This window comes from Neopsephotus bourkii, unplaced genomic scaffold (assembly GCF_033783945.1).
Source record: "Neopsephotus bourkii isolate Nb327-2 ecotype Australia unplaced genomic scaffold, CSIRO-AGI_Nbou_v1 NB_1792, whole genome shotgun sequence".
Taxonomy (NCBI): Eukaryota; Metazoa; Chordata; class Aves; order Psittaciformes; family Psittacidae; genus Neopsephotus; species Neopsephotus bourkii.
The window spans coordinates 5,466,564-5,484,407 of record NW_026902266.1 but is presented as its reverse complement, the minus strand read 5'-3'; the positions used below and the strand labels follow the sequence as shown (position 1 = coordinate 5,484,407).

The following is a 17,844-nucleotide window of genomic DNA, read 5'->3' as shown; positions in this document are numbered from 1 at the left end:
CAGCATAAGGAAAGCACCAACTTGCCTGTGGAGAGAGACACACCCTAGGCTTTGTCACAATCTCACATATCCCACTTTTACAGCCTGTCATAACACTAAACACCCATCAGTTTTTCATAATGGTGAGCTTACAGTCAATCACAGTCCATGGTGCTGAGCTTGCAAAGCAGCATAGATCAAGATCTTTCCACTCCTTTTGAAATCCAAGTCTGGATTGCTCCAGCTTGTTTTTCAATACAGCAGATTTTTTTCAGATGCTACACTTCGATTTTATAACGCTGCTAGCAAAGCTGGGACTCAAGCTAAATCCAGATACATCCATCAGGCAAAGTTGCCATAGGGAAAGAGGGAAAAACAAAACCAAAAAAAAAAAATCAAAGGGTGAGCAATAAGATGAACCCATACCACTGACTTGCTGAATGACAAAGAATAAAGGTTTAATATAGCATGCGAGGAATAGCAAAACCAAAAAAGTTATTTCCAGTACTGTTAGTAGTTGTTACTATGAGAGCCAGAGGTAAGGGGTTTTGGAAACACAGAACTGGAAGAAAAAAAAAATAAAAATGGTGCTGCATATGTATTGCTTCTTAGTCACCCACTTTTGAATTACTAAATGTTTCTCTTCAGTAGTATATGCCATTTTAAATAAGAATTACAGTTAACAAGAGAATGCATCAGGTTGGTTTTTGGTTTTTTTTTCTGTACACCTTACAATCAAATCATATTTGACTAATATTTTTATCTATATCCTTTAATGATTTTTATCTAGTCTTTGCTGAAGTTGTTTGGTCTACATATAATTCCAGATATAATTCAGAAGCAGAAACTACAAAATATTCTGACTTAAAACAGCTTTCTGGCAGCACACATTTGCTGACTTCAGTGTGGGGATTCTCATATGGACGTATGGAAGACAATACATTCCATAGTAGAGCATTGCTCTGCTGGGAGGAACTGTTGTAAATCCAAGGAAATGTCAGTGAAGCAGTGGAGTTGCAACAGGGAAAGAAAAACCAAACAAACAGGCACAGCAAGAACAAAAATCTGACCCATCATTATGCGCGTTTTCTTGTAAAGCAATCCCTGATCAAGACAGAAATGGTACAAATCAGATGACCAAGGAGAAGTTTAAACTCTCATTTAAAAAAGCCTGTTATAACCAGGGAAAAAAAAAATCAGGATGGCAATATGCCAGTTTAAAAATGATGTTTAAATACTATTTGCATATGAACTGGCTCATGTTACACAAATTCCAAAATGTGGTGAAATAGCACATCTATGCAACTTCACAGCTGGACAAACATTAGGAGGCAAAAAACTGTGAAGGTCACACTACCAAATGCATCCATGAACAAAACTAGAAGCAGTTAAGAGGACAAATGAATTTTAAATACTTTCCTTTCAAATTTCAATACTCTGCAAGTTAGGAGATAATAGGAAATCAAAGAAAATGTGTATCTGAGACAGGCTACGGACACTATAATCATAGCTGCTTCTCTGTTAAGGTTAGGAAATAAAGTCTCAGAGATTTAATTCTTCCTGCGGTACATGTACAGTTACACTGAGATCAAAACAAAAGTCTTATCAAGCTCAACAACCTACCTCCAGCAGACGCCATAAACCATTGAAATTCATTTTTAGGCTGGACACGTAATTTGAGATTTTTGCCCATGCAGGCAATAACACATTTTTATTTTGCCACCAAAAAAAATGACCAGCAACCTACTAGAGTAAGCATTATGATATTGTGTGGTTTACATCACAAACAAGAATGGGAATGAACAAAAATAAAATAATGTTTTGGAGACTGTGGGCTATGCAAGAGCTAGCAATGCTTTGACATCTACAATGATTTTTTATTTTTTTTTAATGTTTAAAAAAATAGCTCTAAGGTGACAAAAGCTCTGAATCTTTAACATTTAAAGATGTCAAATCCCCCCTCTGTGTATCTTACTTTTATGGCAAAATATCTCCACTCAGTTCAGTGGACTTACTCCCAAATCTCCCTCTTTACAATTAGGAGTAGGAAGACCTCAAGTAAGCTTTCGGTTTCAAGATCTGCGACAGGTAATTGTGATAGGAGGTTGGGGAATTTTCTTCTTTCTAGCTTTCCCTTTTAATTATACTTCCTTTTCACCTTATGTCACCTGCAATTTTTAATTCTTAAAAATTATAAATTGACATTATCCCTTTAATACATAAGCTACATGCATGGAAAGTTCTTAGCATGGATCAGACTCTGATCCCAAACTGTGCAAGTGATACATGCATTAGGCTGGATACCCTTCATAATTGAGGCAAACCTGGCAAAAAGAGTCAACACTTACACTTTTTAAAGTGTCATGGCTGAGACAATAATTTTGCATCTTGTGCCTTAGCTGGCATAAATATCTTGACAATTGTCAGCTTGGACACAAGCCGAGTCAGTAACTTTTGTTTCACTTTACAGACATAAATTAGGTTGCAAAGACCACAGTCAAAATTCAGTACATAAAAAAATAAATCTGGAATTATTTACCCTAAAACCTGAAACTGCAGAAATTACTACTTCTGTGCAGCTTCAGTTATTTAAAAGCTTGCTTCCTAGCCCTCCCCCTCTTTTTTTTTTAATGCTTCAGGTTTCAATCATAACAAAATTGCATGTCTTCCTACAAGACAGAGTATTTATGCAGTAACGTACTTGCAGATACAGCATGATTTTGACATTTACTGTAGTCCTGTAAAGGAAACAAGCCAAATGCATCCCTGGCACAGCTTTAATAATTTCAGAAACATTAGCATTTAACTCTGGCTTACCATCTCAAAAATAGTAAGGACTAATATTTTATCTAGTTTGTGAACTCCCACTTTTACCTCCCAGTACATAACTTAGTACTTCAAAATCAGTCTTAAGTGGGACTCAAGTGATATGTAAATCTCCTACTAGCAAAAGGGTAAATGTCACTCCCAGGGCACTGATGAGAAGATTTTCTTTCCCCATTAGCCAAAATATGTTTTCCAGGCAGTAACTTGCAATACTATCATTAATGCTCATATAACAGACTAGTAAGGTCATCCCTTGAAATACCAAAGAATGTTCTAAATTCTCAAGCTCATCAGCAGCCTCCTCAGAAATGCCTGCATTCCTAACAATTCAGCTAGTCTTTAGAATAACCCATTAGCCTCACCACCCACTTCACTCCGACCTTTCCAGGCAATAGTTCTGGAAGCTGAAATCTACTGAAATAGCATTTGGTAAATATCATTTTACCAAATAAGACTGCTGGTATTATCAATTGAGTGCATTTATTAACCTTGCTTTGCCTTTTACATTCCACTTCCAAATTTAGGTGGGGGTGTTGATGAGGTGAGGATTCAAAACGAAAACAGTGGATATATAGGACTGAGACACCTTAACTTGAGGCATTTTTAAATGCCTCTCTATCAGTCTGTCAGAATTTCCAAAGATGACTTAGGAAAAAGAAAGAAAAAGCCCACACCACCAGAGGGCTGCTGCCTGCAGGAAAATGAAACTGCTGCATTTTAACACTGCAGTATAATTCTACCAGCTTCACAGAAGCATAAATAAAAGTGACCAAGTTATAAATCTTTTGTAAGTAGAACACACAGCATCATACAAACACAGTTTTACTCAGTGACATTTTGCTTGAGAGATGAGGGACAAATGTCCTAAGGAAAAAAACAACACAAGTCAGCATAGGCACAAATTTTCAAAATGGGAACATCAAAGCAATTTTTCTATTTTACTAGATAGTTAAAGCAATTCCAGTTTTAAACTGCAGCCACAAAGATTTCAGCATTTATGTTTCTATATTAGAATAATCAAAGGGAAAATTTATGGAAGACAAATACAGCATGAAAAGGTATCATCACCTGGACAGACCAAGCTGTATGGTCCAGTCTCCTCAGGAGATGAAAATTCATAGAGGTACATTAAATAAAATGAAGCTAGCAAAAATGGACACTAGCAAAAAAGAAAAAAAAATTAAAAAATCACTAGGCCTAAACAGTAGGGTTATCCCAGGCCTTTCCATGTTGCTTTTTATTTCTTAAAAAGCTCTCAGTACTTACTGGCTAATCATGTCAGTGACAAAAAGGAAGTTGAGATTTATCATAATTTTACAGCAGAGCATCATTGGAAGGAAAAAAAATGTAGGGAAAAAAAGATAAATTAACTTGCCAAAGGCTCCACCCCAAGTCAACGGCTGAGCCTCTTAGGGCCCGTGAAGACTACATAGTTATTGTTTCTGAATAATCTGCCTTACAACTGCACAATTAGATGAACAGAGCCTGTATTGTATATGTCTCTACTACTCTTCCCCCAAGAAATGGCCTGGCTAGGTCTCTGTTGCATTTTAGAGATCATCAGAGTACAAATAGGGACCCAATCCTTTGAGGAGCTGAGTACCCTTAATCCATAGCCCTGAGAGTACAGAATAATCTTTCACACCCAAATTAGAACTCTACAGCATCAATCGCAAGATTGTTATTCTGCATCCACACACACACAAAAAAAAAAAACAACAAAAAAACCACAACCACCAAACTTGACATGAAATCATAGCTACACAAAGCGTACAGTGCACTACACATATAAATGCTCATCCACATCTGACATACTATATTGATTTGTAGGAGATGCAAAGTTTACCAAGAGAGCAGAACAACAGCACAACTGGTACAAGTAAATAATCAGGTAAAGATGGGCAAGCCTGGACTCCAACACAGATTAAGGTTCTTAATTGCTCTGGCACTCTTCGCCAACCCTCACACAGCCTGGACTGCCTTATTTTTACTGTTGCATGTGCCAGGAGTAACAGTGTTACCCACCAGTGCTAGAGCTTCGCCTCTGATTGCAAAGTAGACGTACCCTTTAATCAGGGTCCTTTGCCTTGCCACATTTTCAACTCCTACCATTTCAGTGAGGCAAAAAAGGCCTACAGCAAACAAGTTCCTCCCTTCTAGTGGACTCTTCAGAAATTTACAGTAGTGTAGACACTTGAACAGTAAACATGAGGTTAAGTTTGTTCTTCTAACCACACTTTTTATGAATTCTTTAGAAGCAGTCCACCTGATTCAGTGGCAGTAGAGTGATGACAGCATTACAACACAGACCCAGAAAGCATGCCTATTTTTGCAGCATTTCTTCCAAGCAGTAAGAGCCACCTGGTAACAACATGGCAACTGTCCCAACCATGGTAGTAGTCTGGCAGTTACCTTCCCTAGCAAGAGCACAGCTCTGATAAAGTTAAGGACATTTTCTACATCCTGAAGCTTAATGCGAACTGGTGAGGTGGTTTCAATATACATATGTCTGGAATACTAGAGAAGAATTGATGCTAAAAATATTAAAACATTTGCAGGCCTTAACATGTCTGTTAGCTGAGCAGCCAGCCTTCTGCTTTAAGGATGAGAGTAATTTGTAAAATGCTGGACCTGTATTTTCAATTTTAATTTAATTCATTTACAGCATCATTCCACTCTGTGCTCTAATTTGCTTAAATATTCACTGCAGAAATGTATTCTTAGGCTGCTCTTAACTAGAACACTGCCAGAGGTCTGCCTCTGCTACCGTAAATGAGAAGCTTGCTCGTGGGTCGAACTCCCCTTCCATATAAACTTGTTCAAGGCCTCAAAATCACTGGTATTGCACAGATATAACTGAGTGGGGAATTTAATTAAGTAATGCCTTCAGCACAATCAGGAAACAATCAGAAGCAAAAGATGTGATTTCACAAATATGAGCAATGAAATAAACCACAAACCCCAAAGAAAAGGAGCATAGGACAAACCCCAGAAACACCAGGACAGATCTCCCTTTGTTGGTGATGATTAGCGATTTTAATCGAGCTTTACTAATCCAAATGAGTGAGAAGATGGGGGGGGGGAGGAAGGAACTGTATATTTAACTACTTGCAAAAGCTAATGTAAAAAGCTGCTTTAAGGCTGGTGCTCACAAAGTGTAAGGAACCTTAAAAGCTGTACAAGTCATTGCCATGTCCTCTCAACAACAGCAAGAAAAAAAAAAAGCCCACATTTAATAGGGCTATAGCACTTGTGTCATTGCCAAGTTGTAATATAATACGTGGCTTTGTCTTTGGTGACGATTTTTGTAGAGACAGGCATTGCAAACACACAAGCAGCTCTCAGCCTTCCTCTCAGCTTTCTGCATGAAAGGACTACTACAAATGCTGCCACTGTACCAAAATGGATACAGTGAGGAAATGCAGAGAGGGCTCCTTTCGTCCCACACTCCCTAATCACTGAGCTCAGCTTTCAAATAGAAACGACCAAGTTCCAGTCCCCATCCTCCCTTCAGCAGCAGGAAGTAGGCAGGAATACAGTCTACCAAGCTAGCTGGGGATTCCCCCAGCACTAGGGCATCACAGTGTGGTTTAGCACCACTTTTTCCTCCTAAGTTTGGTGTAAGAGTCTTCAGGTGAGGGCAATATCTGAAGGGTAGCGGGATTTCAGCAATCCCAGTCTCCCATATATACACACACACAAAAGCCCAAGTAAGTTTAGTATCTTAGCATGAAAATGATTATATGCAGATAACATGAATTATCTTTCCTCTCAGTTCACAACCCAGGCAAGACACATGAAATTTGAAAGACAAAACATATGTAAGAGAAAATAATTCTCCAAGTGCATTCTCACACAGTGCACCAGTGTTAATTTTCCAAAGACAATGCATCTAATAAGAAGTGGGAGAAAACCCCAGAAGTACTTTTTCAGTCTACCATGACCATATAGTTAAAAAAAACCCCACCCAAACCAATAGCATCTCTAAGAATAAATTACACTTATTTAGACACAGGCTATTTTCTTGCTTAGAGTATTTCTACTGCTCTTCTAGCAGTAACTATCACCCTATTTAAATAGGGCTGAAATTATTAAGGGGTCCTAGTCCTGGAACTGCAACATTCCCAAAGGTTTTCTGATAATAACTTTCTAGTCTTCATTAATTTGCTGTAGGAGACTGCAGATATAGCAAGAATGAAATACCTGTCTCGTATTCTTTGAATTAGGATACCAATTCTTCAATCAGTTTCCAGTTTGAAAAGGTAAGGTAACTTTGACATTTGAAAAAAATATAAACCAAACAAAAACACCCCACAAACCAAAAACAACTCCCCAGAAGAACATCAAACTGAAAAACAGGTGACCAGAATTTCAAAAGGAAAACTCCAGGCCAATCTTGTACCTGCTGACAGAAGGTCATCTCAACAAGACAGCCAAGCTACCCATCATTTACAACCTGAAAATAAGATGAGAGCTTTGGAATAAAGTACTGGGAGAAATTAAGAGCTTCCAGTAAGGTAAAACTCTAAATCAAATTCCTTAAGCTTAGGGACAGGTCACAGTAATTAAAAACAATTCATGCAGTCACTGAATGAAACTTACCCAGGGGGAAGAGCTGGCATGATGAGTAACCCAACACTCTGCTGGCAAACAATCAATAAAGGCATGAAAAAATATGTTAAACACCTTACATAGTACATTTCATACCACAAGGATTTGGAATGCTAAGTCTTCTTTTCCTATTTAAACTTGTGTTTTAATCCAAATGCAATAAAACAGTAGCCTTAGCAAAGTCCCGTGCTAGCTTAGCTCAGACTTTACCAGAGCAAAACATGGATTTTCTATTCTTTTTTAAACAAAAAAAAAAAAAAAAAAAAAGGAAAGAATACCTCACCAGCTTATCTTATTGCTGGTGTCTCTTCCTCACAGGGTAGGCGAGTCAACATTACAAGCCTGATCTACAGTGTATCTCATTCTGGACCAAAGCAACAAACAATCACTTTTCCAAGATTATTTGTGTAGAAATCTAGTGTCTACATCACTAGCCACACATAGAATGATTAGGAAAGAGTGAAAGAAGATAAAGAGCCAAGCAATTCCATCAACCTTCCCTTCTGGGTGAATATGAAGACCTGGTACATTCTCATCCGCAGCTGAAGGACTGCTGTCCAACCTCTGGCACACTGAAATGGAAACATGCTTTGCCAATCCTCACACAGCCTGCACTGCCAGAAGTAACAGTGTTACCCACCAGTGCTAGAGTTTCACCTCTGATTCCAAGATAGACATACCTTTTAACCAGGATCCTTTGCCTTGCCATGTTTTCAACTCCCACCATTTCAATGAGGCAAAAAAGGCCTACAGCAAGCAAGTTTCTCCCCTCTAGTGGACTCTTCAGAAAGCCTACTCTAACAGTACGCTTGAGACAGACAGTAGAAAATTAACACATTTTTGGTCCAGATCAAGCTTGCTTCTCCCAGAAACCAGCTCCTCCATTATTTTTGTTCCAGTCAATAGTGCTTTTAATAGCTAAATGACAAGGGCAGTCAGCTTATGGCACATAAAGCTGAACACACAAAGGGAAGACACTGCAAAAGAAGAGCTTGTTAATACATACGTATTGTAGACATTATTAACAAATATAAACATTATCACACAGGTTTTTTCTCCCATGTTAAGCATATACTGCAAAAGACAGTAAACCGAAATTGCAAAAGCCTCAGGCTATAAAGAGAGTATATTGTTTTGAAAGAAGCAGGCAGCCAGAAGAGCTAAATGGATGCCTGAAAACAGTTTTCTCTCTTTTTTTTTCCTCTCTATTTTTTTCTTTTTTCTTTTAAGTTAAGAACTTCACTGGAAATATCATGCTTATAATTCTCACATAGTGTTGGAACACTAAAACAAAAAAAAAAGAAAAAATTATAGTACTTGTACACTCTAAGCCACTTAATGCTGGCTTCTTTCCTGAATCCCCTCCTTGCACCCTGCGTTAACCCATTTACTGTCAGTAGCTGGTGCAACTCTTGGAACAAAGCTTTTGACAGCAGTAATCTCTTGTCAGTAACTGGCAAGTTATCTACTTTTTTCTTTTTTTCCCCCCAGACTCCTTAATTATAAAATCACTGATTATTGTTAGATAAGAAACTGAACAGAAGGCATATATCAGTGGTAAGCTACACAAGGAACAGTCCCTTCCAGTCTAACCTCATACCCTCCACTACCCCAGTGTAAAAAAGTTTATTTGAAAAGACTTTTTTTTTTAATTTCTTGTTAAGTATACACCAATCTTTACGCAAGGAAGCCAGAGCAGGAACAGCGGAAGTCTAAAAGGCAGAAACTGACCTGGCACAGCCAAGGGGTGCAAAACTGTGAGGTCAGACATTAGCACTTTACGAAAGAGCTATTTAAGGCAGCTTTAGGACTACTTCAATTTATGTCATTTGACAATGATCTTTGTGGCCTTCAGGATATAATTCTCCCAAACTAAAAACTGAGCAAGCTTAATTCAAGGTAGGTATTCCGTTTCACCCACTCCAGCACTGAATAACTATCCATCAGCTACCTGCACCATCCTGAGGGTTACCCTGCACTACCATGAAGGCAGCAGTATCATTTGCAAGAGAATGTACATGGATTTGTTTAAACACTGTAATTTACCTTCCTTGTCCATACTGCTCTTTATCATCAGTCTTATGCTACACTTTCATTTATTAGCCTTTAAAACCCCAAGGTCATTGCAAAAGAAACAGTATATTCCTGTTTTATAGAGTCCACAGGACGACGGCAATCTCACAGGCATCTCTGCCACAAATGACGCATTCAAGAAAAAAATGCTTGCAGCTACATCAATAGCGAGTAATACACTAGTATGAAAGGAACCAATACAATTTCTGCTGTTCCACCTAAATTCCATTTGAACCCAATTTTCAAAACCTACAAAGCAATGAAAAAAATATTTTGGGGTTAAATTTTTTATGTAGCTTTTACCAGAATTTTATCAGGAATGTTCCTAGTCTGTAAACAGACTTACAGGAATTGGTAAAAATGTTATATTCCTACTCAAAATTAAATGTAGAACAAGTCAAACAGAACTGGAAAAGCACTATTAATACGCTCTAAACACATGCATTTGAAATTAAGTAAGTCTGGTTTGCTCATGTTTGTGTACCTTTTAAAAAAGCCTTTCTAGAAAGCTTCACATCTTCCGGGAAAGGCTGCTCATGGAAGTCATGTGCAAACTGTCCAGGAAAACTTAATTTTTGCACTTGTAAACATTTATGTTGGAAGTGTTCACACAACTGTCCAAGTAGAACTTAACACTCTTATGCAACATATCCAACAGACAACATTCAAGAGTAGTTTAGATCTTTGAATATTGTTTAAGTGCAACTAATTGGTAAGTGAGGTAAAGACAGCTGTTGAAAGGTAATGAAAAAATAGTTGTTGGCCAGAAAAATCTGGAAGGAAGGAAAAAAAAAAAAAAAAGAAGGACTTAAAGGAAATCCCTCTGTACTTAATAGACACTGCAGATGAAAACTGTTCATTAAGAACACTATTTACAATTATTCATGTTACTTACAGATCATTGTGAATGTTTTGTAGAAACACAGTACTGTGTATGAATGAAATAAAAATGGAACTATATCCTCATATTCCATTAGTAGAAAAAAACCCAGCATTAATGAGTAGGATTGGTAAACATTTGTTTAAAATAAAATAAATTATTTAAAATATTTCTTAAAACAACCCACAATATACAACACATGCCACCCTTACCTAGTTATCACAGGCTTGTTGATCTTTCTGCTTAAATCAGCTCAACTTCAAACCTAGACTGACATCACAAAGGCAATTTACAGTATCTCACATTTGAAAAGGGGCATTCCTTGAGCATTCATTTATGTCTCTGCCTTTGCCTTCACAGAAATCTATACTCAGGCTTCCACCTCTTGTTATTTTGACTGTTTTCCTATATGCATAATACATTCCTTATGCAGTATCTCTTACTTCAGAGGACATTACTTCCAAATTCCTCATTTCCTCTCAAATTTCTTCTGAAAGCTGGAATTCCTTAACCACCTACATTTGTTATATATTATTTACCTACTAATTTTGAAGTGGATGTCAACATTTATTATCACATTCACAGTTAATGTTTCACTCTCTAAAGCATACAATATTGAAGACTTTCCAAGATACAATGTTTGGAGTAAATTTAGGGTATACTGAAAAATACTGCAATGTTGAAGAATCCAAAACATACACTGGCAGATCCACTCAATTCTGACAACTGCTCTTCTCATGGATTCGTAGGTTTTCGAGAGACCAGAAAGAATCACTGCCAAGAGGTAAATCCTACTGAGAAGCTTTTTTGATTTCTGTAACGTGTCTCATACTAACACAGTCCTTCTTACTGCAGCAGCATAAAATGACATCAGAATGATGATGAAAGCCAGAAGAGTTCTGGAGCAGTGCAAGAACTCTATGTGTGAAATCACTGCTCCCATAGTTACCACTTATATCTGAAACACAGATATATAAACAGTCATATAGTACTACTCATTTGACAGTATCTGAATTTTAGAAACTCCTGGGTAAGAAAGCTTACTGTGCTTTATGAAGGAAAACAACCATTCAGAGTCTAGTTAAATTTTCAACAAGTTCATAATAATTCTGCTATGATATTGGGGTAAAAGACTAATAGCACGCTTCTACAAAGTTTCCAGAAGGATAGAGCTAAAAATCCTTTTCACTGTAATTAGCAAATAGGAATTTGCTTTAAAAACAAACAAAGAGTTAAAAGTCCTGAAAGGGATATCTGAACTGTGCAATACAGAGATGCCTGCACTCTGCAGTTCAGTTATGTGGCATGGTGATCCTAGTTCACTTGTTAGTAATGCAGTACTTTTGAAGGCAAACAATACTTTTGAACAATCAGATCAAAGGTGTATATAAAGTTAAGAAAGGCCAAATCTCTCAAAACTCATAATCATTACTTGAAAATCCATTAAGTCTACGGCACTATGACATAACCTTTCTTGGCAAAATTTCATTCTTAAGACTTCTACTCTCCACAGTATTGCTTGCAATATTTTACTTCTATGATCACTAAATAACCATCTAAGTCTTCACACACTATAATGACAAAGGGTATGCATTCACTATTTTTGAAGAAACTTTTTTAAGGAAAGTAAAAGACATATGAAAACATGAATAGAATATATACTGGTTTGTTTTTGTTTAAAAGGCCATGGAGGAACTACAGTGATTTACACCTCTGTAATGAAAATTTCATCTAGACAGCTACACAGAATAAAGCTGGACTCCTTAGATTCTCTCTAGATCCAACACACTGGGACAGAACTAAAAAAAACTGTAGCAGTATGAATGAAAAGGATATACTTTATGTACCAAACTTACCAAGGGAAACCAGGCTTCTGAGGTCATATTGTCTACCAAACACTCCTTGAATAGAATCAAAGAATAGAGCTAAAGCTTTAATTTCAACCAAAATTGACAGACACATAAAAAATTAATAAATTTGTTCCTGCTGGTGTCATGGAAAGAGGTGGTTAAGGCTGTAAAGAAACATCCTGTTTAAGCTCTCACTGAATTAAAGGCTATTAAATTTGCTAAGACCCAAATCTAATAATTTTTGGTTCCTTACATAACCCAATAGCTTACTGCTGAACACCTCATTGATGGTTCATATATAATTAACATGTTATACACCAAAATAGCTATAAGTTACATGTTACACAATCCAGTAAAGGGACCCCCTACACTTTTTGCAAAGGTCAAAGTGCTGTGAGTTTCAAGCAATATTATTTGCATTGTATGTCTGCAGAACTGGTCTTAAAACAGAATGAAAGAAACAAGACAAACGGATCAGCAACATGAAATTTTTCATCAAGTTTATCTCAAAGTGAACAGGGCAACTCCCACTTAAAGCTGATGTCTATCACTTGTAGACAAAGCAGCATTTAGGTAATTTCAACTGGACATTGAATTGATGCCATAGCAAACAATGGTGCTGAAGCCTATATGGTGACTATCACATGAAGACACAAGAAAACCCTCCAAAATGCTGAAGCCCTTCACAAGAAAAACTTCAGTTCCTCATCTTTGCATTCATTAAGAAATATTCACTACAGACAATCTGAACTAATCTTCAGAGGTTCAAGGATGAAACGGTTTAATGAGGCCAAAAGAAACACATGAAAAAAGATATTTGTGAAATTAAAAAAAATAATTAAAAAGGAATATGCAAGAAGGTGATTTCACACAGAATTAGTGACAAATGGAGATAAACCTCTGATCTAAAAGTAAAACAGTGCTTCATAATCAGGTATGACTGGGGTTTCTCAAGGCACTGTTTCCATATGTGTTATTGTAACATGACACACATCCTTTGCTCATTACTGTTAATTACAATGAAAACCTCCTATAATTAACTATAGAAAAATAACTAGATAAAAAAAAACCTTTCCACACATACCTGTATATACATATAGTAATGAGCTTTTGCACTGACAGTTCTGTAAAATAATTCTTTTAGTACAACAATTAAGATTATGCTGCTTCGTGTATTCTTGCAAAATCATTCAAATAGAGATTCCATGAGCTATTCCTCCAGCTGATAAACAAGAGGTGCTCTGAATTCAACTTATTACAAAAGCAAACCATCTTACTGTAGTAGCCAGATTATATGTTATGCCGCGTTATTAAAAATAACTTCCCTTCATTCCTGTATCATTCCCATTACCAGCAAAGACCTAAGCACAGACATTTTTCAGCACTGCCCCATGTAGCCCTTTTCCACCTTCTCTGCCTAAGAAGCCCTAATTCTCTCTCTGTGTCACCAGTCAAGCTTGACTGATGCACCAGCCCAGGTGTGCACTCAGGACACATTTTCCATATCCCTCTTTTAATTTTTTTTTTCTAATCAACACTTTCAACAATGGTCATTATCCACCAATTTGAACTGAAGGCTCTTCTGTGTCAGTTTTGCCCACCCACAGTCAGATGTCACCAGGTTCCATGACTGTCCCAGATGTGGCAACTGGACCTCTTTGCAGGGGCCAGTAGGCTGGTATTGGTAAACACTTTTCTTCAGCTATCAAAGTGTCAATCAGTGAGAACTTCACAGAGAGAAAGCCAGTGAGAGTTCTACTTATCATTAAGTTCTCCCTCCCTGACATCCGAAGTCTGCCCTGAACTATTAATCCACACTCCTGCCCAAACCCCCCTTCTTTTGATCAAGTAAAAGCAGCTAAGAGTGATTAACACATTTGTATAATACTGATGTATCTGAGAGGAAAACTAGACTTGTCTACCTGATACAAGTTTATAGAGTCAAGAATCTTTCACTCAAAAACTGATATGAAGATCACGCGAAAATGGATGGGACTTCGCAACACAATTCAATGCTTTCTTTCCCTTAATCATTACATGTTGCCAGATTTTATTTCTCACTCTTCCTCATCCCTTCAGGAGATGGGGGGAAAGGGTGGTATTCCAAACCATCACCTCCTAACCTTCCAAGCTTTAAAGTCAAGCTCTAAAGGAATGATTACGACCACTATTTTCTTCAGCCATATGCCACTGCAACCCAAACACCTTTGTATTTATAACTTTTTACACACAGGAACATACATGTGGTGAATCAGGCCTTCACACTGCACTTGTCCTCTCTCTAAAATGCTTACCCTCCAAAACAAGCAGGATGAGGACTAGCTCTACGTACCACGCACTGTTCATGCCATTCTGCATGCTCCCAAATGCGATTAGCACAGAAAACGCGAGAAGACCAGAATGCATCTTTCCATATTTAGCCACATATGTTTAATACTGAGTTAGATTTCACCTCAGTGCATTATTTCATTAATCAAGGGCGGGTGTAGCAAGGAAGACAGACTGACATCAGCTACTTTTAAGATTTCTCTTCTTCCTCCTCCCCCCACCCCCCCCCCAGTTTCTATGACACCATGCATTGTGCATTTTATGTGCATTCGTGTGTGCGAACAGCAGAGACATATCTATAAAGACCAGCTATACGGTAAAACTGCAGAAGGAAACTTTCATCCTTGTCCAGCTGGTTGAATAACTGCAGAGGCCAACAGCAGCAAGCCTGTAAATACATCCTCTCCTTCTCCCTCCACCCCCACATCTCTAATCACTTAGGAGGAAGATAGGAAGATTAGTAGCGAGGAAAAAAAAATAACCAAAGCTGCAGATAACCCTTAAGGACCACAACATCAGGCTATGAGACATGGAGCAAAAGGTTAATGTAGCTGTATTTTCAGGAATCTCAAACACTATTGTATTTAAAGGGGAGGGAGGGGTGCCGAGAAGGTGAGAGAGAGAAAATAGGAAATAGTGATAAAGACAAAAATGAATTTGTCATGTACAGCTGGTTCTTTGATCACCTGGAGAATCCAGGAAAGGATTACCAGGAGAAATAGGGCAGTTTTGTTAGCAATACACTGCTATTTTTTGGTATTTTCATGATCAGACCAGATTTTAGTAAGAATACAGCTGCAGAAGTAAGGGCTTATTGAGCTATGCAAAGAATAAAGGTTGTAACCAAAACACTGACAGGGAGCTACCTTTTAGCGGCTGATACATGGAAGAGATTTCGGGAAAAAAAAAAAAGTCACTTTCACTAGAAGACAATGTCATCTTCATCCATGTCTCTGAACGGTTGCTATGGGGTTGTGACGAGGAGGGGAAGGATGGGGGGGGGGGTTATAATCAATCATCTCAGAAGAGCATTGCTTCTTTCAGAGAAAGATCTGGATTTTGACTGTGTCCCTAAGAAAATTGCGGACTGCAGAGCTGGTGCCATGCAGGGCAGTGAGGAAGCAGGCAAAGGAGAGGCAGCAGCTGGGGATGGAAACGCCTATTAAATCCTTTAGACAACAGATGGGCAAAGCTCGACTGGGTTATAAAAAAAAAAACAAACCCAAAACCAAAAAAACCACCACAATGCATCATGTTTTATTGTCCACTCATAATGAACAACAGTTAACACCCACATGCCCAAAGAAGCCCCCCCTATGGCTGATCTTCCCCTTTCCCTAAATTAGAATCTCAAATCCTAATCGACTTTTGGGGGGCTCCTGACACCCTGAATTTGCCAGATGCCATTGTTCATTACACCTGTTACTAAAAAAAAAAAAAAAAATTAAGGAAGACATTTGGGCTTATTTTTAGGGTTTTTCATCCAATTAATGCTCCCCTGCCCTTGAAGTGAATATGTTATCCAAGCAAGCAACAGTAAGTCCAGATCTTGAATGCATTTAAGAGATCTAATTATGTCATGTAGGGCAGAAGCACCTGCTCTCTGCTAATACCGTCCACTGTTTCCTCTTTTTAATATTTCTTACCATTGTTCCGTTCAGGAAAATCTGCTGGGGGCAAGTTTCATAAACAAGCTTTAAGAAAAATAATTAAATAATCTCCCCTCCCCCCCAACCCATCCTACAAAAACACAGCATAACCAAAATGAATTCTGCTACCAATCCTCTATTTTTCTTTTATTTCAGATCCTACCCACAAAAACCATCAGCCCATCCATCCATATTTGCTGAATACCCACAGCAGTCAGTGCCACAGACATACTGTTCATATTTCCACCCCCCCAACTGCACCTTAAGGACTACACCCTTTTCAATCATGATGTCATGAAATACTGCTGGTGACTCCCCCAATACCACCACCTCCTTGGTACTACAGGCTGTGAACCTTTAATTTCAATATAATTTGATTAAAAAGAAAATGCTCCTAAGTAGGGCAGTGAAGAAACTGATGTGAAAATTCACCACCAGCAGATCATCTATTCATGTATTTTTTCCTCTGCATGCACTCCAGCTGTCATCAGAACAACACCCGTTAGCAGGAGTAATGAACATAAAGCATCCTGGGCTCCTCTTTTTCTTTTTGTCTTTTTTTCTTTTTAGGAAATGGGAAAAATGAAGAAAAGAAGGACTAAATAAAGGCAAAAATCCCATATGAATATTATCTCCACTAAAACAGCAAATGGGAAAACCTAAACCCTCATATATCCCATCCCCAACACCTCACTGGCTGCTACAGCATCTTCCCGCTAGCGCCTGTGCTGCTGCAAAAGAACCAACCTGTCTGTCCTTTTCCTAAGGTTTTCTCCAAACGATAGGGTCCAACATACTGTGCATGTTGAGCTCCGCTTCCTTCTTTTCCAGTTGATGTCATTTCTACCTGGATCTGTAATTCTGCAATGTGTATGTGCTGATGAGATTGAATTTCTCTCTCCGCAGTTCTTTAAATTCCCACTCTGCAGCTGTGCAAGCAAAGCACTCTTTTTTTCTTTGCTTTAGTCCACTTGGTTGCAGGTTTTTCTCTTCCTCCTCTTTCCTCTCTCTCTCACGTGCGTGTTTTCTCGTTGGGTCTGCCTGGGACGTTGATGGACGGATGAGTTATTTTAATGTTCAAAGAGGGGGATCTCCGATGCAAGCCCTAGGAGCATGATGCTGGTGATCCGAGCTCCGCACGCCTTGTTCTCTCTAGGAGCTGTTCAAGGGAGAGCCAGAGCCAGAGCAGCGGAAGAGCCGGAGCACGCAGCTGTGATTGACATTAAAAGCAGCCAATCCCCTCATCTGCCACTTCCTTCTCCCCGCCTGCTTCCACTACCTTTTCTTCTCTATCAGCAGCAATTACTGCCTCTGCCTGCCACAGAGCATCATGATCAATGCAATAGCAAACACCTACGTTTATCAATTTATTGATAAGTCATAATTAAATATAGTTTAATGTGTATATTATTTTAAGAACAAAAAAAACCACTTTTTCCTCTGAAGTATGCTCCATTATGCAGCTGTACTTGAGAGTATTAAAGAAAATCTGAGATTGTGGCAGGAAACAGAAAAAAACAAACAAACCCCACAAAACAAAACAACCTTACTTATGAAAATGAACCTGAAAAATTAATTTATTCGATTAGATTCTGGAGAACCTACTTCTTCCGTGAGGTTTACCATTTAAAAAGAAAATTTTTTTTTT

The 17,844-nt window shown here is 38.1% G+C and overlaps 1 protein-coding gene across 13 annotated transcripts in view; it reads right to left on the bottom strand.

The window, feature by feature from the left end:
* Positions 1 to 17,422, bottom strand: part of BRSK2 (BR serine/threonine kinase 2) — a 327,161-nt gene extending 309,739 nt beyond the window's left edge. For 7 of the 13 annotated variants that reach the window (XM_061342438.1, XM_061342439.1, XM_061342440.1 and 4 more), the window contains exon 1: positions 16,944 to 17,417. In XM_061342438.1, coding sequence (XP_061198422.1) covers positions 16,944 to 17,037 — 94 coding nt within the window. In that variant the 5' untranslated portion in view covers positions 17,038 to 17,417. Of the gene's footprint in view, positions 1 to 16,943 lie in introns of all 13 variants that reach the window. The other 6 variants (XM_061342436.1, XM_061342437.1, XM_061342445.1 and 3 more) reach the window with 4 other exon arrangements.
* Positions 17,423 to 17,844: the final 422 nt, after the last annotated feature.